Source organism: Protopterus annectens, chromosome 1.part0 (genome assembly GCF_019279795.1).
Source record: "Protopterus annectens isolate FY-2018-M chromosome 1.part0, PAN1.0, whole genome shotgun sequence".
In the NCBI taxonomy this organism is placed as follows: domain Eukaryota; kingdom Metazoa; phylum Chordata; order Ceratodontiformes; family Protopteridae; genus Protopterus; species Protopterus annectens.
The window spans coordinates 1,901,953,059-1,901,976,930 of NC_056725.1; the positions used below are offsets into that span (position 1 = coordinate 1,901,953,059).

The following is a 23,872-nucleotide window of genomic DNA, read 5'->3' on the forward strand; positions in this document are numbered from 1 at the left end:
CATGGCTTTGGGATGTAGGAGGAAACCGGAGCACACATATATATATATATATATATATATATATATATATATATATATATATATATATATATATACATACATACATACATACACAAAAGCATAATCTTCCATAAAAATGAGTTAGTCAGTCCTATAGTGACAGAACCTGTCAGCAACCAAAACATCAATCCACAAAGGATAAAAAGAACAAAAACATTTTTTTTGCAGGGGATTAAGCTCCCTGTAGCCCCCCCACCTCCTGCTAATTATATATATATACTAACTCTGAGATTGTACTATCGTGAGGGTAATGTTATATTCCCTGATCCCCACTGTACAGTGATCTTGTACAGGCAAACTCAATAAATTTTGATCAGCTGCTATTTGTTCAGATGAACACGCTGTAATAGAAGTTGATAACTTTCCATTTCAGCAGAATGTTGTGCTCCTACATATATGTATGTGTATGTATATTTTATTTATTTGTTTATTTATTTTTTATTTATTTATTTTATTTATTTGACATTTGTTGACTGGGATAGTCCGACTAGATTAATGCCCTTTTTCAGCGGAGGCCCAGGGAGAAAAGCTTCAAAGTAATATTATATAATATTTCAAATTACAGTGAATGTAAAAATACAGTGCGATTTTCTACAAAATGCATTAACAAAAATTAAGGCAAAAAGGTACATTATACAATTGCATTTAAAACAGGTTGTTATAAGAGTGACACATAGATGAGGGAACAGCAAACAGTGAATAAGATGAGCAGATAAGTAGTAGTATTCAAATGGGGAAGGGGTGTTAGTACGAGTGCATACCTACTGAGTCTAGTAGAATTGGAATGATAAAAAATGTTAGTAGAGGTAGTAATACAGCAGAATTCCAGAATAGATAAGTGAGGTAGAAGTAATTTATTTGACATTTGTTTACCAGGAAAGTCTGACTGGGCCAAAAAGTGTCCATTTTTAACTGAGGCCCTGGGAGAAATGTTCCACAATCACAACCTATCAAAAATCAATTACAGATATTTTAAATCATAAAGTATTATGTATTACTACAGAAACATGGGAGTGCAGGAAAATGTAATGAGAAAAACATAGAACATATGCTTCATAGTAGAGTGCAGTGAAAAACAATAACATGAGCTGCAGAAAACGATAAAAGGAAAACACGTTAGTTGTATTATTACATTGATTACTATGCAAAAAATGAGACCCAAGACAATTCTATAAGATATTTAAATGAGATATTAGAGATTCCATGATTAGAGACAATGAGAGGAAATTGAAGGATGTTTTAGTATGAGAGAGGGAAATCATATTAGGATTATAGAAGGAAGTAAAGGTGGAGAGAGAAAAGGAGATTGTAAGACGAGACCAGGGTTAGGTGTCTTTAGGTTACTTAAGTTAGTAGGGCGGAAAGAGAAAGAGGTAGAGGAAATGTCACCAGAGAGAAAGTAGATATGGCAAGGTAGAGGGAAAGCCAAAGAAGGGAGTGGAATACGAGTTTGTGTATATGATTGTCTCATTATTGAGTGAACTGTAAAATGAGTGAATACAAAAAGAATTATATAAATCTAAAAAGATCAAAAAAACAAAATAAGGCAACCGCCACCCCGCGTTCCTATACCACCTGAACATAATATATATTAACTATGAGACCATACAAAAATTCCCAGAGCCTGCTGTATTGAGATCTTGCACACAAAGAAGTCAAAAGCCTGAAAAATAATGCTGTGAGAGAATTCACTCTTATGAATGTTCACTCTTACAACCATATGTGTGTGTGTGTGTGTGTGTGTGTGTGTGTGTGTGTGTGTGTGTGTGTGTGTGTGTGTGTGTGTGTGTGTGTCTATGTGTGTGCGCATGCACGCGTGCACATATGTGTGTGCATACATATGTACATGTACAAAAAAGACTACCTTTTATTTTAATTTTTGTATTCACTACTTTATTTTTAGCATAGGTACTATAATTTCCTAGATATAAAAATTTAAGTCTTTCTCAGTTTCTACAAATTTTCGTTAAATAGCACCTGCTTGTAAATTTATTTTCTTTTGTTATGGGATAGTTTAAGCTTACTGTTTTTCAGTTTCAGAGAACTGTATACATTTGGAAAGTGTATTTAATTCTTTCAGCAATTTCTGTTGTTACTTAGGGATTTGCTGCCTTCTTCTAATTTTATATCATTTGTAAAACCTTTCATAATATGTTACAGTACCTGTGTTTTAACACTGGAAATGCAAATGAAATTATATATTTCCAAATAACAAACCCATCTGCTGACTGCCTAGGGTCACTTTGTCATTACACAACATCACATTTTAGCTCCATGGGAGGCTTGCATTTTATCTTTCTCACTGTAAACTTATTTTGTAATGAGGATTGGATATATTGAACATAGTATATCTAAGGTTTAAACTTAACTAGCTTTTTTTATAAGCATTTTAGGGCAGTGTTTTGAAAAATCATTGCAAAAGTACTACCTGCAAATCACAGCACTGATTGCCCACTTGCATAGATCAAAATAATAAAAAGGGAATTCTCTTCCTGAAAGGTTTTGTTCATCTTTGTAGCAACCTTCTGTCTCTCAGACTACCAAGCCCACTGCTGTTTCCTTTATCTACGGTAACCCATTTATCTCCTTATAGAGAAGAGTTCAGAGTAGTGTCATTACTTCCTGTTGAATCTGACGTTTTATCTTGTGATCTGCCTTGCCTCCCTGGCCCATCGTCTGAATTACTGGATGTTCATTGATTTTAATGCATGCTGAATCTGCATGCCATCATACATGCCTTCTCCTGCTAAAAATCCCACCATAAACCCATGTTATAACTTGACTAGGAATATCCCCCCAGGCATTTACTAAAATATTTCCATGAGTAAGGTGATCTGAACATTTGCTTCTCATCCCTTCTCCTTCAGTGACATTCTTTCATATCTAGGCCATTATCTGAATCATTCAAATCTGTCTTTTACAAAATGAGCTGATGCTGTATCCCTAAACAAACAAGCCAAGGCTTCACTGTAGTATAAATTTATAACACCTGTTTATAAATTGTCATGCAAAACTTTGAGACTATAAGCTTGGACAACTTATAACTAGTTAGGTAAATATAACTGTTGTTTAGGAATGCAAATACAGGAGAAGTGTATTAACTATTACTAAACTGCATTCATTAAGAAAAATGTAACCAATTCTTTAAAAGAGAAACACCAAAGAAACTGCATTGTACTTTGTATATTAGTAAAATATGTAATATGTAAAGGTAGTGTGTGAAACTGTACACAAAAATTGCACATTTGTTACTGTAGAAGTTTGAAAGTGAAACAAACCCTACTATGCACACATCTGCAGTGCTTGAATCCTAAATGGAAATGCATAAGTGTACAAACAAGAAAACATCTTTGAAAACTCATAAAAGAAGATAAAAGGGAATACTGCCTGGGAAACTGCTAGCTCAGGAAGAATTGCTGGATTTTCCTGCTGAAGCATGGATAGAGAAAGAAAGAGAGACAGCTGTCTATAAATGCTTTGACATATATATTCTATTCTTAAATGCTAGTGTCAGATAGGGCACAGCATATCTTTTGCCAAATTAAGATCTAGATGAGCTAGTAGAGTTACTGTGCATACAAATGTTTTTTTTATTTTTTTGTATGAGATTTTTCATGTTTATTGTATATTTACTTTTTTGAGTGGAATGGTTTATTTCGTATGTTTTGTGCAAAGAACATTAGTATTCAATTTTAAATGCTTATGGTTGATGTCTTTATTTCTTTATGAGTGTGTGTGTGTGTGTGTGTGTGTGTGTGTGTGTGTGTGTGTGTGTGCGTGTGTGTGCGTGTGTGTGTGTGTGTGTGTGTGTGTGTGTGTATGTGTGTGTGTGTGTGTGTGTGTGTGTGTGTGTGTGTGTGTGTGTGTGTGTGTGTATGTGTGTGTGTGTGAGTGTGTGTGTGTGTGGTGTGTGTGTGTGTGTGTGTGTGTGTGTGTGTGTGTGTGTGTGTGTGTGTGTGTGTGCGTGTGTAAAGCCAAGATACAAAATTGAAATGAAAAGCACTGGACTCGGTCTTTTCTTGATCTTTGATCATTACCATATCTCATCAAATGAGCAGATGTTTTTAATTGTGTTATTGTAGTATTGATGAAACACAGTATTTATAAGGGGTCCAACTAATGTTACTGCTCATGTCGTGTTCTAAGCCTCTACCATAACCCCCTGCCATATGTCTTTCAATTAAGCGTACCCAAAGTCCAGCACTTGTTGAGTATATTGATGACACTATATACATGCCAGTTCCCTATACTATCCTGTTCAATATTCAAAATGCAGTTGTAGTCTAAATTTAAGTGCTAAGATCCTGATACTCAGATGGTAGGCACTCAATGCTATGACTGACACAACAAAATTATTTTACTCTTCAGAATATGGAACAGTGTTTGCGGATGAAGTCTAACTCTTATGTGTTAAGTTCATTGTGAAGCAAAATGGTGTAGGATGTTATGAAGGCAGGGATCCCCTTTCACAAAGATTAGTAGGAAATAAATTAACTTATTGTGGAATATGGGATTTATTCAAAAAACAGTGAGGAGAAAAGCTCCACATGGCTGTATGGAAAAGCCAGGTTATCAATGCAATAATCTTATATTAGTGGGGAAAACAGACATCAACAGAATGCTTTGCTATCAATGGTGTAGGTTTGTATCCGAGAATAAACGGTGAGGAATGGTAATTGCAGGGATATACTGCAGACACTTTTGACAACCTGCTCTGTGGACATTAGCAGGAGTGAATGCATCACTGCATAAGCATACGAAAGTTCCAGGAAGGCAGTCACAAGGTCTTTCAGTTTTAACTGTCAGAATATAACTGGTGGAAAAGAGTGCACTCCTATTTCACAATGACGAATGGAATATGACAACAGTGGCATTATTTTCACTTAAACAGAAGAGATGAGAAACAAATTTTCAGCAGTACCTGGTACTTTAAAAATTTTGAAAAATATTGTTTCTTAATTAGGAATACTTCATCATAGCTTAATTAAGAAGACCCAATGACAATAAGCAACATAATGCTGCTACAGTGTTTGTATACATTGTAAATTTGTATTACTTTCATTGCCACTTTAAGACTATCATACAATATTGCTGTTTTAATAGTGTATGTATCCCACAATGCATTGCATTTAAGCCTTTGGGGAAGTGCGTTCAAGATTACTAAAGTGTTAAAACTGTTATTGTTGAACTGTCATTTGTACAGAAAAAGTTATCTGTTTAACTAAAATGCTGTTGAAGCTTGATGTTTTCTGCCTTGCCTTCCCAAACCCATTAATAACCCTAGCTGCACATCATGACATGAGGTTAGAGGTTAGATTCTTTCAATGAAAAAAGCTCAAAAAATGCACAGGTGTAGCTGGCTCAACTAGCAGCCTGTGCCGGTTCCACAAACTATGCCTCACTCACTCAGCTCTTCAAGTGAAGAGCAAAAAAGGACTTTTGCTAACTGCAGAAAGCCGATTAGCTTTCTACAGGACAGCACCCATGTGCCTCCACATCTCTTTAAGTGACGAGCAAAAAAAAAAGTCTTCCTACAGTAATTAAGACATTTCTACACCATACCAATTGCAACTCTAACACACACACAAATGTCTTCGGATTACTTGATTATTGTGTACTTATGCCTTTGCCCAAGCTCCCAGATTTTATAGTAAAAAAACAACAACTGTAATGATTCAAAGTAACTCCTGGGAATGATTTAACTGAAACAAAATGCAAGGTTTCAAACATTAAGTGCTCCATCAACATTTCTGCTCAGTTACCTCCTTGACCTACATATACATTGTCTTCGTAGAACTTTCATAGTAACACTTTTCCTGAAATGCTTTATCAAAAAATGTTTTGTAAGTAATCATATTCATTGTAATTGTTTACACAATAATATGCATTGTCAGAATCAGTCAGGAGTATTCAGTTTATGGTGCATCTGTTGTGTACCTTCATACTTACAGATTTTGAGCAGAGAGAGTTCTCTCTCTCTCTCTTTCTCTCTGTGGTGGTGATGGGTGTGTGTGTGAATGTGATAATAAGTAATATAAAGCTGCTACAGTGTTTGTATGCATTCTAAATGTGTACTACTGCCATTGCCACTTTAAGACTATCATGCAGTATTGTCATTTTAAAAGTGTATGCATCCCATAATGCACTGCATGTAAGACTTTGAGACATTGTGTTCTAGGTAATTAAAAAGGCTAGCAGTGTTTCTGTTGCATATCCATTGTGTACAGAAGAAATGGCAGTTTAACTAGAATGCTACTACATCTTGATGTTCCTCACTTTGTCAATGTACTGCCATAGAAGCACAATGTGACAAACCCTAAAGAGGATTCATTTATCAGAGTGCATGTTGATATATTGTGAACAAACATGCATAGACACACTCTCGAGTGCACATATACACATACATAATACGCACACGTACGATGTGCACAGATATAGACACATGAAATAGTAATATTCACCAGCAGAAAGTACTCCCATGCAGTATAGAAACTCCTGGCCTACTTATGAAACCTGCTTAGTAAAGCATTTCTAGCAACTTGTAAGCTAAAGTTCAGCCTAACACTGATTTTTATTTAGCGGTGAGGAGGCAATTCGATTTTGCATAAATACTCTGCACTGATTATCAAATTTTGTTGCATCAATCTATTTAACTAGGCAATACTGGTGTACATAGCTCTAAAAAGATACACAGAAAAGCACATACTAAATTTGGGAACTGCACATTCAGTTGTGTAATGTACCTAGGAGTCATAATGTTATGGTCAGAGCACATAGACAGCCAGAAGAATGAAGCTCTAATCTTAGTTTACTCTAAATCACAAAGCCCAGCACTGCACTGGCCACATGGCTGAGTTTCATTGAGTTCATACAAAGAAGGAACACTTTATATGCATGAATTCTCATTTTGTTCTCTCCTTATTGTTGTTATTATCTGTCAGTTAGTAATAGCAAGAAGAGAGACCAGTTGTTTGATCTGTTTCAGGTTTCAAATGTTTGATCTTGGCTTCTGTGACTATCCTTTCAAATGATGGTGACATTTCTTGGGCTGCATCCAGATTTAGGGATTAAAGAAATAGCTGTTGAGCTATGGACAAGCTCTATCTTGGTAGCAATCATGACTCTTTAATGAATTGTGCTATTCCTAAAGGAACAGACTCTATTTGGTACATAAGAGCATTTTAACAGCATATAATGAAAAAAAAAAAAAAAAAAAAACAGGCATCTCTGTGGAATCACATAATGATTTGTGTAGAACATTAAACTTCTAGACATGACAATTTTACCCAAAACTAAATGTGAAATTACAAACGAAAGCTTAAACTAATAGGATTAGTTGCTTCATTTATTATGCAATATTGCGAGATCATAATTGTAATCATATTTGTGTAAAATAGTTCACACTAGGTTGTCAGGATTATAACTATGGCAGTATACGCAACATGTTCACATTTCTAAAGGGGATCAAGTTTTGGTTGCATTATGCCTTCACAGTTAATAATACCATTGTCAAAATATAGATATCGGGCTAGATTCCATTAATTCAGGGCCATGTTGTACAGCTACATTGCTGATAAGGAACATTATGTGCAGGAAGCAGTCAGCAATGGTGGGCAGCTCAAAAGAGCCACATACAATGATGTCATTATTGTACCAACTACACCATCCATATACACATTTCAGTGGCTGCAGCTCCAAATCTGCATACTGTATTAAAGGACTATAATGTGATTTTGAGACAATATTAATCAGTGTTATCATTAATGCACCTCATGTTAAGCAACAGCATGTTCATACAAGTGAGGTAGGGATCTCTTCACTGCATACAAAATTCTCAATAGGATGTTCATATACAAGGCGTACTGCATGTAAATGTGAGTACAATTTACAAAAAAAAAAAAAAAATGTTTAGTGCAATGTAAATAGTTTCATCCACATATCATGTTTTTGCAGTAGTCAAAATTAAATCATGACCTACTAAAGGGCGGTACACACTGAGCTCTGACAAAGCCAAAAATTCTGGAGTGATTTAATACTTTCTATGACTGTGGACACACTAGCTCATTGTGGTTGTTAGGCTGGCAGGAATGTTCCTTATTTACTCTGTGACCTGATGCAGACACGTTTTGGCAGGAGTGAGTAAAGCATTTTGAGATATAGAAACACATGGTAATGGTAGTTGTATGTTTCCATGTGGGTGTCAGTATAACCAGACTGACAGAGAAATGTATTTTCTTCTGTGGGGACCTGATTGTTCCTAATATGTTTCATAAGGACTGATTGTCTTTCTTCATTTATTTCTTTATTCATTAATCTATCTATCTTTCTATCTCTCTGTAGCTATTGAGATATCATATTGTATACAGTAGTGATAATTACATGTGTAAACTTGGGTATGTATTTCTAAATGTTGTTGCATAAGGGCTACACAGGAGGAATTTGGTATGGCATGTCTGCATGTTTCAAGCATCTGCCACCTATTTTTACATCTGTCTTGGATCAAATCCATGTTCACATTTCATTTCTTTTTTGTTTTGAGATTGTGGGTAGGAACTGTACTGTACCATGAAGTCATGTGCACTTCTAAGTTTGCATGCAATCCATGCAAGCTTTCATTTAGTGTTATACCCATGTCCCAGGTATCACACTCTTGGTGTATTGCCTCAACCTGAGCATTAATTATTTTGGACTTGGACCTTTCTCTGCCTAATCAATGCACACAGATGTGGAAGTGACTATTTTTCTCTTCTCATTCTGCAGGTGAGATTGGACAAGACTGACAATGTTCAAAAGTCTTGAAAGCTGACTCTATAGGTATTTGAACACACTCTTCAGTGGTCCAACAGTTTGCGTTTTATTGTCATGTAGCAGTCACGGTTCTCAGCCTCTATTCTTCCAGACATGGAATAGTGTGTCTCAAAATTTCATACATTGGATAAATGATATTGTTTTTTGATTATAAAATGTTGTTAATACAGTGTGAGTCAGTATCATTTGTCATATATTTTTACTTACATATAGTAAAAATGGATCTGTGATAATCCTTTTTTTATGTGGAACAGGGAATTCTCATAAAATAGTATGGGAAGCAGTTTCTCAAAGTGAGTTATTACTGAGAGGTGTGGTACCAATTGTTGCATATTGTGTCTAATTCCAGGTGTATGTAGTTTGGGTTGGGTAGATGTTAGTAGTTTTGACAAAGTTAAAGCTACTGCATTAGTGATCATCTACTGTTATGATAAGATCACTTACAAGCCTGTAGTTTATATAAATATTTAATACACACACACACACACACACACACACACACACACACACACGCGCGTTTCAATATGTAGGAATTTAAACTACCCATGCCAAATAAATGAAGTACTGAATACAAAAGTTTATGTAAATATTTAATACACACATACTTACACACACCACACTCACACACACACACTCACACACACACACACACACACACACACACACACACACACACACACACGCGCGCACACACTCAGAAACACAACTGTGTCCAGCTTTTGAAACTACTTTCTTGACTGAGTACAGTATAGATGTCTTATTGCTATCAAATAAATGCAAAAGTTCATAAAGCGCAACGCATCAGCACCCCATCATGTCTTTCAACTGTCCCTAACTTTGCTCTGTCCCACATAAATGTTTTGATTGTCTGGTAAATCTCTGAAGATTACTGTCAGTCAATGAAGCCACATGTTATAGTTTCATACTTTTTATTGTTCAGAAAATGTATTTGATGGAAAATCTCTTTCTTTATGAAGTGAATTACAGTTTTATTTACATTTTGTCCCTCATTCTACAGGTTTTCTGTGAGACTGTTGGCTGTATCTGAAATTGTTGTTCAAAGAAGTAAGTTATGAGCTTAGTTTCTCGCTCTCTCTCTTTTGCTGACTCTGTCTCTTGCTCTCTGTTTCACTCTCTCACTCTCTCTCTATCACACACAAACACACACACACGTGTGTACACATACTTTTTCTTTTACATTCACTAAACAAGAATGGTATTCTCAGAGCGCCTAAAATGGTGGCCAATTGCTTTTTTCAGTCTCTGCTTCATGACAGCTTAATATGCTGCCATGAAACAATTAACTTATTTTTTAGCAAATGTTATCTATACATTAATACACTTTTGGAGCATATTCAATGCCCATTAGGGTATGAATGTACATTTTGCCATTTATCTAATGTGTAATATTATCCACAATGAGTTCTGTTATGTACTTTCAATGAAAATGTTGAATCAAAACAAAAGTCGTAAGCATTTGTGAGTATGATCTTCCCACAACTGATTACCTAGAAGATCAAAGATTTTAACTGAATCACAAGCTACTTTTTTCCCCTAGAAGTGCAAAAAAGAATTTGCCTTGAGAATAAAGTTTAACAAGTGAATTCCGTTACATTGTCATAAAACAGAAAATAGTATTCCTGGGTATGATAAAGGGGACAGTCATAATGGTTTGGAATTCATGGGAATAAGCTTGACCGATATGGCGAATAACCATCTTTTGTTTTAGTATTTGAATATTCTAATTTGTTTTTAAATTAAAAAAGAAATGTCACTCAGTGCAGCTCATGACCACAACACTCAGTAATGCAGTGAGTTCCTCATCAGTAACATTCTTCCTTTTCATTTGTACAAGACTTTAGCAGTCACTGTGTCCAGATCAAAAGTTGTCATTTCCCATAATTCTTTTTTTCTGCTATTTCTTTAGGAAAGATTTAAAAAGGCTCATGTCAGTAAGTTGTAGGCATTTTTTTTGTTTGTTTTTTTGTGTGAATAATTTCCTGTCTATATCTAATTGTTTTCTTTTCAGCATGGTTGCTATTTTCCGTTTCCTGCCTTTCTGGCTTTTTAAAAATGTCATAATACTTTTTGTTGCACTCATCACTAGAGTTGTGCTTTACTACAACTTAGGTGATGATGTTTCTATGTGGTTGTTATTCCTTCTCTGTCATCCTTCCTTAGGATGTAAAAAAGCAATTGCTTATTTAATTTAACAGAGAATTCTCATAGGCTACATTTGTACCTTAGTCACTCACATCAAAGAATTTCTACCATCAAAACTAAGCTGTTTTGGAGGGTAACGGTGATACTGTAGTCGACATCATTACTTACTGTTACTTTGTAGGTGATGGCCTTCTGCAGGCCTTCCTGGGAGATCTGTAACAGTTCAGCCACAACACGGATCTCACGGGCACTGATGATTGAAGCAAGCTCCTGGGAGTCTGCCTGTAAATGTAACAGAAGATCAGTTTAGGGAGGGTACATAGAGCTTTTTACTTTACTTGACCAACTGACATCAATAATATCTATCCTTCTTACAGTGTTATCTGGACTTAAATTCAAAATCCTGTATAAATACATAGTTACTTAGGATAACACTATTTGTCAGGCAGTAAAATTGTTATTGCATAGCATTATATTGGTGCATTACCTCACCTCTTCTGAAACATCATCCAGCAGACAGTATAACAAATATTTCACAGCCACTAACATGATTTTGAAATTTGTGGCTTGCAAATGACCATTAGTCTGATATACAAACTTTCAGATGTTGGCATTATACACCTTTTTCATATTTTAACAGTAACAACTATAACTGAATTCTGATTGACTTTATGGAAATTTCTGACCATAAACAACAGCTACCAAAACCTTCGATCAAGTCCTGTGATGTGTACTTATTTGTTGGCTATTAATATTTTATTGTGTATGCCTGAACACGTTTTATGTTTGTAATATGGCTCTGGACATGAGGCAGATTTAGATTATTTTCATAATCAGTTGTGACTGAATATGATGTTATCCTTCACATCTGACCAAGAAGTTTCTCACCTGGCCATTATTTCCAAGTCACTTGCAGAAGGTTTTTTTATACAGCACTCAGCAGAACCACCTACAAGGGAAAGTGCTGTTTTACTCTTCTATCAAATGGAGCTAATTTTCTGTTATGAATAAAATGTAAAACAATAAATAACTCAGAAATCTTGGAACACCTAAATGCTGCTCTAAGGGTTATCTTTAGAAGGCCTGATTGTATGCAGGCAGTTTGCCCACACTGCCAGCAGTTTATATGCAGCTAGCATATAAGCACATAAATGGACCAACTGGGGCTAGGTGGAATTCAGAAGGCACTGACTCATTGGGCCAGCTGGGGCTACATGGAATTCAGAAGGCACTGACTCATTGGACCAGTTGGGGCTAGGTGGAATTCAGAAGGCATTGACTCATTGGACCAGCTGGGGGTAGGTGGAATTCAGAAGGCACTCACTCATTGGACCTGCTGGGTCTAGGTGGAATTCAGAAGGCCCTCACTCATTGGACCTGCTGGGGGCTAGGTGGAATTCAGAAGGCACTGACTCATTCTTTCATTCTTGTGAGACAGTGAGAGGAGCAGCAATTGTAGGGCTTGTCTCAAAGGAAATTCTAGGAATATCTGTAACCAGCAAGGGTCATAAAATGCTGCCAATCACAATGGACTTGTGGATGTATATGAATGTGTCACAGCTTTGTATGCAAAAGGTTGGCAATGGCATCATGTACATATAACATTCCATAAAACAATGTGTGAAGGTCCTCACTGTCTTATGTTCCAGTCCTTGAGGAAAATAACAGGCATCAATCTTCACTGCATGAGACCCCAGATATACAAACTCAGTATACAAAAAATACAGAGAAAAAAAATTGGTAAAACAAGAAGTCATTACAAGCATAATCTGTAGACTTTAGGCTTGTCCCAACAGCTAGTAACATGTTACTTATCCTGAAATAATTCATATTCTATGGAGAAACTACCTTTAGAAAACGGTTTGCAGTTTCATTTTGGAACAGCAGTTAAGCCAAACTCTCCTTTCTTAGGTAGTTACAAGTTATGTGTTCTGGGAGAGCAGTGAGGATCCTTGCCCAATTCACACACGCACACACACACATACACACACACACACACACACACACACACACACACACACACACACACACACACACACACACACACACACACACATCCACATATGGATCATATTTAGAATATTGACTTTCTGAAAATCTAAGCATCATATAATCAAAACGAAACAAGTCCTCCTCCACCAAATGTTGAACACACTAAAAACCAACATGATGGTAAACAACCAGATGCAGTGTGTATCCCAAAACATTTTTAATCCAAAATACTAAGCACTTTCATCCCTGATAACATAAAATATGGAGACTTCATCAGAGTAAAATGAATAATTAATATAAATATTACATTGTTTTTTTTAAATATGTGTACAGGTGTAATACAAAGGACAATGTTGTGCCATCCTAGTAAATGAATACTTTCTAAACATCAAGTCAACATCTTTATTTTTAGTAGAGGAAAAAAATTTAAAGAATTAGTAAAAAGGAAATTAATGTGTATGGGGACTGTTACAGGTCCAGAATGTCTGTAGTATGTGTAACATTTGTAGGTACATTAATGATGGCCCCTATGTTAGTGTCATTAGCTACTATCGATCCCTAACTTGTCCAGGGCATGTTAATTCTAACTCCTTAGGGGTGGTGTACCTGACAACATGTGTGTTCTGTACCACTTTCTATGTTGGTAAGATGAAGAGAAAACTTAACGACAGAATTCAGGGACATCTAAGGGACATCAAGAAAAACAGGATCACGAATACACTACACAGGCACTCTATTGTATTTAAAAATTTTAATAAGTTCCTTTATACCACTGTTGATAAGGTAATTCCAAATCCAAGATGTGGAGACATTGAAAACTTGTTAGAATTTAAAGAATTGTGTTGCCGGATAAGATTAAATACCAACAATCCACCTGGCTTAAATGATACTCTTTCCTTGAAAAGTGTACTAAAAATGAGATCTTTTAATATTTAGGACATCGATTTCAGGTAACCAATATTGGTGGGGTATCTTTTTGTATACTTTGCATATATACTTGTTTTTATACACATATTTGTTTTTGTTTTTATACACATATTTGTTTTATTTTAAGATTTTTGGATTTCTGGCTTCTGTTTCTTGTTTCTTTTTTAACTATACATTACATATAATATACAATATTTATGCCTAAATAGATGCTGACTTGATTTTAAACATTTATTTAGATTATATAAAGGTGTTTAGAAAGTATTCATTTACTAGGATGGCACAAATTTGTATTGTACCTGTATACGTGTTTAAGAAAGGAATATGGCATTTGTGTTAATTATTCATGTTACGTTAATCTGGCAATAGTGATTGTTCATTTATATATATATATATATATATATATATATATATATATATATATATAATAACTACACAAAGGCATAACTTAAAATCAGTTCAGAAAATAATAATAATGGAGGCGCATTTGGCAAATAAAGGCTGAATTAATTATATGGCTAGACTCTAGCAAGTGTTTACAAAATTAATTATATTATAACCAAGTAACAAGAAAATTATAAAAATGGACTGCCTCAGCATTGCCTACCTCATATTTCTCAAAGTAGATATTCCCAATGTGAAGGATGGAAGACAGAATTCGGAAGATGCTATTCTGGTCATCTGCACTGAAATTAAGGACTTCCATTGCACTGAGTAGCCGCCTGAAATCGTCAGAATCATTTTTTCCTGGAATTTCACAGTTCCCACCCTGGAAAAAATGCAGAATATGATCACATTTTTACATGTCATTTATCTATTTAAGACTGAAGCAAAATACATGTTGTCTAAAGAAATATGCTGTCAGGACTGAGTAGCACCATTAGGTCTTGTGGAACACTTCCAGAGGCACACTACAGCTGGAAAAAGGGGGCAACCACTCCATGTGCAAAGTGTCAGTGAGTGTTTGGGTAAGAGGTGAGACTGACAGATTTTCATCTGGTTTTAGTATATTATCAGCATTCTTACTGGCATTGCATTAGCTGTCAGCACTGAAGTAAGCAGCTTGCAGTTTGCAACAGTTTAAAGCATATTTATTTATTTTTACCCTCAAGTATGAGAGGACATTTTTTCCATGGCACAGGGTCACAGTGTGCCAGAATTGCTAGTGATGACTCTTAATATTTTCACCTATTTTGTAGTTCATCAGTTATTGGAAGTAGCCCATCTTGGTCACAGTACACAACTTTCGGGAGTAAACTAACGATAGCTGGCAGATGGAAAGTTAAACACCCATGCCCTGTCCTGCTTTGTATTTGAATGTGTCTAAAGGCATATTTTCTACTTTGTTTACCCAGTGATTGAGGTCTGTAAAGTTGGTAATTTTCTCTGCAGTATGAAACTGCTTTAAATACTTAGGTGTAGCAGCTAAGTGAATGCATCCATGTTTTACATATATTATAAGTCTGTATAACACCAGGTGTTTATGCAAGTAACTATTTCTTGATACATAGCAAGCACATTCCTGTAGCTTTAATTATTGGGCCATTCTACATGGCTTTAGCTTGAACGTCCCTAGTTGTGTGCCTCTGAAGATGCAAGCCTGCTGCTTGTCAGCAGAAGGAAATTAAATATTTGTCAGGTATGACTGGCTTCTTCTTCTTTCTGTTTTTTTTTTTTTTTTTTTGCTAACACCCATTTTACTAGTATTCCCTGGTGCATCACCACAAATATCCACTTTCAACTTTCCATCATCCCTAACCTATTCCACATCAATTAATTCCTGGGAATACCTCACCAAAGCTTCTAATGGAGCCACTCTTATACAGGTGATCCTACTGCAAGCCAATGCAAACCATCAGTAATATAATGTTTTTTTTTTAATTTCTCTTAAATCTTCCTTTTCGCTTCATCACTTCTTGATTCTTACATTACCTCCCATACTGCACAAAGTCAGTCTCTTCTGTGTAGTACCACTTTCTAGCTTGAAGGTCACACTTGTGTCTCTGATCTCTTCTCTCCAAGCCAAACAGATCTTGATTTTCTGCTCTGACCTAATGCTTCATTTCTTCCCATCATCTTAATTACCCAAATTTTAATACTGTCCAGCATCCTGGCATCAATTTCTACCTATAGCTGCATTACTTGACATTACATCAATGCAGTAAAGATTGGAAGAATTGGCTCTCATCTTCCCTGGCATTCTTTCATGATGACCACATCTCGTGATTGGGAAAAAACATCCCTGCAATGGCTTGTATGAGTTGATGCCGCCATTAATTATACTACATCAGCACCATTTTCAACTCTTGGTTGGAGACCACAGTTTTTTATCACTGTATTTAGCACAGACTCCTCAGGCATCCCTCCATGATATAGAGTACTTTGTACTGCTTGGTACAGAACTCATGTTTTTGTTTTTCTAACCATACATATAGCTTATCCAGGCATTGCTGAAACTGACCCACATTTCCCCCTTCTCTTGTACAGATCCATTGTTGCATCATATAAAAGCGACTTCTCTTGCAGCCATTCTTTTGGCTGATGTTTTTATAGTTTTTGTAGACAATCCCAAGGTACAACTCTTGTCATTGGACATGGTATGACATTTTGTTTCACTATGTTCACTGTTTCTTGTATATTAAGCAGTTCCTGAAGCACTTAGCCAAGTTTGGAGCAACCTTGAGACCATACAGATTTCGTAGTAGCATCCTATGATATAATGAATACCTTGCTGAAGTTTAAGTGCTGTGTCTGATATCAAGTGATTGGTCACTATCCTGGTCACTCATTATCCAACCATGATACTGACTCAGGCACCAATCTGAAGTAAATCCATGGTTCTTTTCATCCTGGACATGACTGTTATTTGAAAAGGCAGATGACCTTTTCTTTAGTATCCACTTCATCACTTTTATTTTGCAGATGTGAGACTGAAAGGGTAGTAATTACCTTGTTCAGTTGTCCCACAACCCTTATTAAAGAAAATGTTACAACACTGACAGCCAAGTCCAAAGGCATCTACACTGGCTCAAAGAGATGTCAAACATAACTGTTACCAGTCAGGACAGCTTCTTCTTCTGGTAGCTGGCATTGCAGGCCCTTGACAGCCCGAGACCTTATTCCTCAATCATTTCACTTTTGTAATGCTTCCTGCCAATTGCCTACCTGTTTGTTTGTTTACCTATCTAATAAACCAATAGCATGCAATAGAACAGCATAATGTCAAATGTGAAACATGAAGTCAAAATTAAAACAAATATAAATCTGTAATGAAGTTGGAAAATACACTTTGAGGGAATATATCAGAACAATTTCCAATATATTTTGCAGATGGAGTGGATAGCCTCACACCATCAAAGCAGGGGGTTATACCCCTCTACATAAATTAACTAAATATACTAACTAAAAGTTCACAATAACTCAGAGCAAAGGGAAGAATTTACTTACCATCAAGTCTAATAATTTTATGACCTTAGACTATTTAAATTAAGTTATCAGTGGCATCCTGGCTTTGTGTCATCAAGATCAAAAGACCTGATGGTGACCCAGAAGACCTGGGGTCTGATAGTGATATGGGTACTTCAACAGATGGCTGGGGTGTAGGAGTGAAACTATATCAACAGATGAGTGTTAACAGCATGCAGCAGTATAGTCTGAAATGTGAGTTCATGGCAAGTTATGCGTTCATGCAGCAAGCACAATTTGACCCATGTATGGAGGTGGATATGGGTCACTGGTATAGCATTCAGGGAAGCGAGCGCATGTTTGGCTGTTACACAGAATAGTGGAGAGAGACTGATCAAAAATTCTGACTACTGTCTGGATAATGGCCTGCTGTGATTGGCTTTCACCCCTGTGAATGAATGGACTTTTCTTTCATGGAAGGGATGATGTTTAGCTGGTCAGGAGATAAAAAATACAGAAAAAAGTTAAGCTTGTATAGTGGGAGAAGCCTTTTTTGTGAAAATAAATTTAGCAAGACTGTTATTAAACATGAAAGTTCAGTATACTAAACAAATAAACCTAATAGTCACAATAACAAATTTCAGTCATTGTGTTCCATACTTTAAGATTCAATGACTTATAAAGTAAATAAAACATCAGTTTAAAACTTCCTATAATCAAAATTCTAATCATCAGTTGTACGATAGCAACATATTTGTAATAACATATGAAAAGTGCACTCCAATGGAAGTTCTTTTTCTTGCTTTCCAGTATTGTAATATGATGCAAAATACAGTTATCTTTGGAAAACAGCATTCTCAGGAGTTGCTCTGATCTGACCACAACATTTCTCAGAAGCTACTATATAAATATCAATTGTTCTTAATAAAAACAGTGCCTTCTACTGATTGCAGCAGTTCTTTCCCTGAAACATGACGAGTTTTACTAAATGTACTATGTCCTCTGATGTAAACACATGTAGTTCCTTTCAATTCTGCTCTTTGAACATGTAACACATTTTAATATAGTTGTCATTAAGACATTGAGTACATGCAATTTAGTTTAATCAGGTATGCAAAGAACTTTGCAACTTTTTAAATAGATTTAAGCGATATACATCTTAGAAAATCCCATTTCTTCATATCAGTTAATGCTATTATACATTTGTACTTAAATTGTACATAACTGGGATACTATAAATAGCATACTTTGTTGAACACAGAACATGGACTTTTGACATTATGATATGCAGCTTATTCGACTGCATATATATGTCTAATTTATAACTATAACACACTGCCATTTTGACAATTTATAAATTTGATTTCAGCTAGATGTTTTTTGAATGCACTGCATCATGCTTTAGATAGGTACGTCATCCTTCTAGCTTGCCTGTTTCTAACAGGAAAGCAGTTCTTTTCTTTGAGGATGATAGAGCAGAAGTCATATTACACATGATTATTAGAACATTTTAATGTTACATGTTTCAACATTTCCAAGCAGCAGGAAGCTCAACCTGGACATGAGCATGCAAATACACATCTTTTGAAATAGTCTTTACAGTTTTCTAACTGCTTTTATCTATCATGTTATTAGAAGGTGTTTTATAGCAGTAGATAGATAGATATAGCAATAGCATTAGCACAGCCTGATGGATGGGAGCAGTCTGTCCAGCTTACCTATGAAATCTACTATAGTTACTGGCTGCTGAGGGCAGGTTTAGGTTCTCCAAATGAAAACAGAATAGCATCCCAGAAGGAGGAGGAGGAGGAGCTGTGTTTTCTTGCTAGTAACAAGAAGGCTAGAAAGATTGGCTGCTCTGAAGCGTGAATGCAATGCTCTCAAAAATCATGTAGCGGACATGAAATGCATTAAATTTTATTATGACAATGTACCACAGTGATAAATCAGATAAGCACATATACTTTAATAGTCTGACCAGCTAAGTGTTAATCTGAACCTCTGTGACCTACAAAGAATAATGATTGGTTGCTTTGAGCTATGAGATAACCCCCTTAAGTGGTATTCCCCATTTCATATCTTATGTAATGTAATTTTTCCCCATGTATCTGTTACCTTCTAATGAAATGCTTCCTCATGCTGGACTATAAGAAGGGTGCCATATACAGATGGAGGATTATCGGAGATACAGGGATGGAGAGCATTGGCCAACACATGATGCTTACTAGGAGATTGTGAATGTCCTCGGTAGTTGGCTAAGCGTTCCTCTTTTCCACTTTGTCCCTTCGGACATGAAAATGGCTACAGGGCATATACAAGTGATTTTCTCATTAACAAAGCCTTATGGTGCTTCAGAAAACCTCTCCCTTAGTTGATTTACTTTATGTAAACATTGTTACTACCGATATGTCGTGCTTGTATTCTGTGTCTCTTTATTTTAACTTGAGATGAATGAAGTGTTTCTCTAGAAATTGCTTGTTTCAATTTAATATCGGTATTTATTAATTGCTGTTAGCTGTTAACCATTGTATTGTTATAAATATCTGTTGAACTCTGTAAAATTTCTATGTGAGTCATCTGTGGTTACATATCTGTAATATGAAGCACTGTGGCACCACTATTCATTGTAATTGCCTGTGGTCTAGGTGTTGGCTGGAAGTGGGTTATGATGGTTTCACATATTTAGCCAATTATCAAATAGGTTAAAAGTAAGTTAGTGGGATGACAGTGCCTCATATTACAAAATAGTGACAGCTTTTCATTCTTCTTGCATTCCCTTTTAAAAACCTGAGAGCTGTCTTCAAAGGACTGAGGCTGCAGTGCAGTAATACACACAAAAACATACTTCTCCAAGCTGTTGTGTCCAGTGTGTCACTTAACGCAACTCCTCTGAGCCATCTTATGATGTCTGAGACTCAGTACTTTTACATAACTTCACTTTATGCTTTAATAAATGTAATACATATATAATGCATCTATAATATATTACATTTATACTGCATTTTTTTCATTAATCTACTCAGTTAGCTTTAATAAATGTAATAAATATATAATGCATTTATAATATATTACATTTATACTGCATTTTTTCATTAATCTAGTTAACTTACTCATTACAGTAAGGAAACCTCCATAAAAAACTTCTCCAAAGCCAACTTCAAGCTACTCAAGTCAGAAGTGACAAACTTGATGACACCCATGCAGATGGGAACTGAAAATTCGACTGCTGAATCCTACACTAAGGCACTGTACGAGCATATCCACTCATGCATGAATCATGCCATCCCAAATAGAACCAAGATGCTCTCATCCAAAAAAGGAAGCTAATCTGGTGGTCCCCTGCCATAAACAAACTTTACAACAAAAGGAAGAAACTGTTGCAGAAAAGAGGAAAATCCCAGGATGCAAAAAACTCCCTTACCAACCTCAGTAAGAAACTGAGATGCCTCATAAAATCCTCCAAAGCTAGTTATGAAAATAAAATTGCCAAAGATTCCAAAGACAACCACAAGGCATTCTATAACTATGTCAAGTATCTAAATGGCAATGCTCAGATCTGCTCTGAGCTAAAACAGAATGGCATTAAATATACTGATCCCAAGGATATTGCCAATATCCTGGCAGATCGATTCAGTGCCAACTTCACCCCCCTTTCATCCCCTAAATGGCCCATCCCAATACCGGAAGATTGCCAAATTCCGGTAATAACAGCCATACAGGTAAAAAATGCATTCTCCAAAGCTAAGAATACAGCATCCATGGGACCAGACGACATCCTGGGCTGTGTACTACATGAACTACAATATGAACTGGCACCTCACTTAAGTGCCATGTTTAATCATAGCCTTACCTCAAGTTTCATGCCAACTGAGTGGCGCAGAGCTACCATCCCATCAGTCTGACGAGCCTTATCTGCAAGGCCATGGAGTGTATTATCATGGAACTTATAAACAAAGACATTGGCAACCTTCAAACACTGGACCCCACCTAGTTCGGGTTCGTGAAGGGCCGATCTTGTCTCCTGAACCTGACTGACTTCTTTGAATCAGTCTCCAGAGCCATGCACAAGGGTAAGATGGTTCACACAGCCTATCTAGACCTTGCCAAGGCCTTTGACACCATCCCCCACTCTGGAATCATACATAAACTTACTAAGCTGGGAATGAATCCCTACGTCACCCAATGGGTTGCTAACTGGCTTACTGATAGAACCCACACTGTAAAAGTAGCCAACTCCAAATCCAGCTCCAGACAAGTGACAAGTGGAGTACCTCAGGGTTCAGTCCTGGGACTGCTCTTGTTTGGCATCTACTTCTCTGAAGAACAGGCCAACACTAAGGGACTCTGGCTAACAAAGTTCACAGATGCCTGCAAACTGGGAGCCATTATTGAATCCCCAAATTATGTGGATACTCTACAAAAGGGCCTTACAGAAACAGATGCTTTATACCAGAGCCATGGGCTAAAGCTCAATGCCAAGAAATGTATAGTTATCCCCTTTGGGAAAAAACATGTACCTGTGAATTACCATATATGTGGCAGTACACTAAACACTGAAAGTGTGGTAAGAGACTTAGGGACACAGGTGGAGAGTGGTCTCACCTTCGATAACAACATCACCACAACAGTCAGGAAATCCTTCTATGTGGCACACCTCATCACTAAGGGTTTTTCATCCAGAAAAAAGGAGGTCATTGTCCCACTGTACTCATCCCTCATTAGACCCATTATAGAATACAACGCCTCATAAGTGGTACAGTGTGAAATATTTTCTGCTTAAAAACCTCAGCTTTGGCCGGCTAAGAACTTGCTATATTCAGCTGGACGTATAAGAGAATTTAAGTACCTTTATCTGCTTTTTTTTTTCAAAAAAATACAGTATTTAAATTTACTTTAACTGTGTGGAAGGAATATTAGCTGAACTGGAAGTTAGTCAGTGTTTGCTGAATTTTGTTATTTGCTAGTAATTACAGGTGTGGGGGTAGTCACATTCTTTGATTTCCTGTCCTTGCCTATTTAAGTGGTACAGTGTAAAATATTTTCTGCTTAAAAACCTCAGCTTTGGCCGGCTAAGAACTTGCTATATTCAACTGGACGTATAAGAGAATTTAAGTACCTTTATCTGCTCTTTTTTTTTCAAAAATATTCTGATTTCAGGCACTCCTACTGTGTACAAAGAGAGCATCTGGGAAACAAAAAAAAAAAATTTAAGCTTGTTTCCTGCCTTTCCTGTTAAGTGGTATAGACTATTTGTAGGCTTCTGAGCCCCCAAGCCCTTCTGTGTTGGAGGGAAGCCTTCTAGCTTAGTTTTTTTACTTATAATTAGCCAGTTTTCTAGTTTCAGCACTCAAATCTGTTTCTTTGATCTCAGCACTTGTTCAGGGGAAAAAAAAAAAAAAAAAAAATTCATCTGCTTTTACTGTACTTGTGTTTCTACCTACTTTTTTTACTTTTGCATCATCTTAAAAGTACTCAGTTGTATTTATTACTGCTTGGTGTAACTCATTCTAAGCCTTTTGGTTTAAACACTTGGGCTTCGGACCAGTTGTTTTGCACTGAGAGGGTTTGTGGTCTGCACTGTAGTGGCAGAACAGGTAGCTTACATCCTTCTAGGTTGGGAACTGCTGATTGAGGGCTCAGTGTCTGTTATTCTAAAAGTGTATTAATTCTGGTTTAAGCACTTGGGCTTTCAGGCCAGTTATTTTACATTAAGAGGGTTCGTGGTCTGCACTCTTGTGGGAGGAGAGGCTGGACTCTGCCCTTCTGAGCTGGGAATTTCTGGTTGAAGGCTTATAGTGCATGCATATCTGAACTGCTTCTTACTGAAGTTGGTGCGCCTTGTTTGCTGTGGCATAGACTGGATTCGGGCCTGCTGGATCTAGCTTTGTTTGTGTAACTTGAGCACTAATCAAGGCATTCTCTAAAGTATTCAATTGTATTTATTACTGCTTCGTAGTAACTTGATTAAAGTGTAGCTATCATTCTAAGTCTTTTGGATTAAGCACTTGGGCTTCAGACCAGTTGTTTTACATTAGGAAGGTTTGTGGCATGCACTGTGGTGGCAGGACAGGTAGCTTTCATCCTTCTAAGTTAGGAACTGCTGATTGAGAGCCCAGTGTCTGTTATTCTTAAAGTGCATTAGTTCTGGTTTAAGCACTTGGGCTTCAGGCCAGTTATTTTACATTAAGAAGGTTTGTGGTCTGCACTCTTGTGGGAGAAGAGGCTGGACTCTGCCCTTCTGAGCTGGGAATTTCTGGTTAAAGGTTTATAGTGCCTTAATATTTGAACTGTATCTTACTGAGGTGACCTGTGCTTGACATATAAGGCCATGTCAAACCCTGATTTGATGAATATGCTTCACCTCAAAAAATCTAGATCCCTCAGAACCACAAGGGCGGGAGACTTAAACCTTGACACGGTTATTAATAGAACGTGCTGGAGGGACAGATTCATCACCCAGAGACTCCCTATGCTGTGGAACAAAATCCCGGTACATGTGAGGCAGAGCACCTCGCTG

At 36.6% G+C, this 23,872-nt stretch overlaps 1 protein-coding gene across 1 annotated transcript in view; it reads right to left on the bottom strand.

Moving 5' to 3' along the window:
• Positions 1-23,872, bottom strand: part of MYO15A (myosin XVA) — a 1,299,796-nt gene that overhangs the window by 1,156,398 nt on the left and 119,526 nt on the right. The window contains exons 9-10 of the mRNA XM_044070057.1: positions 14,558-14,719; positions 11,200-11,313 (exon numbers count right to left, since the gene is read on the bottom strand). Coding sequence (XP_043925992.1) covers positions 11,200-11,313; positions 14,558-14,719 — 276 coding nt within the window. The remainder of the gene's footprint in view (positions 1-11,199; positions 11,314-14,557; positions 14,720-23,872) is intronic.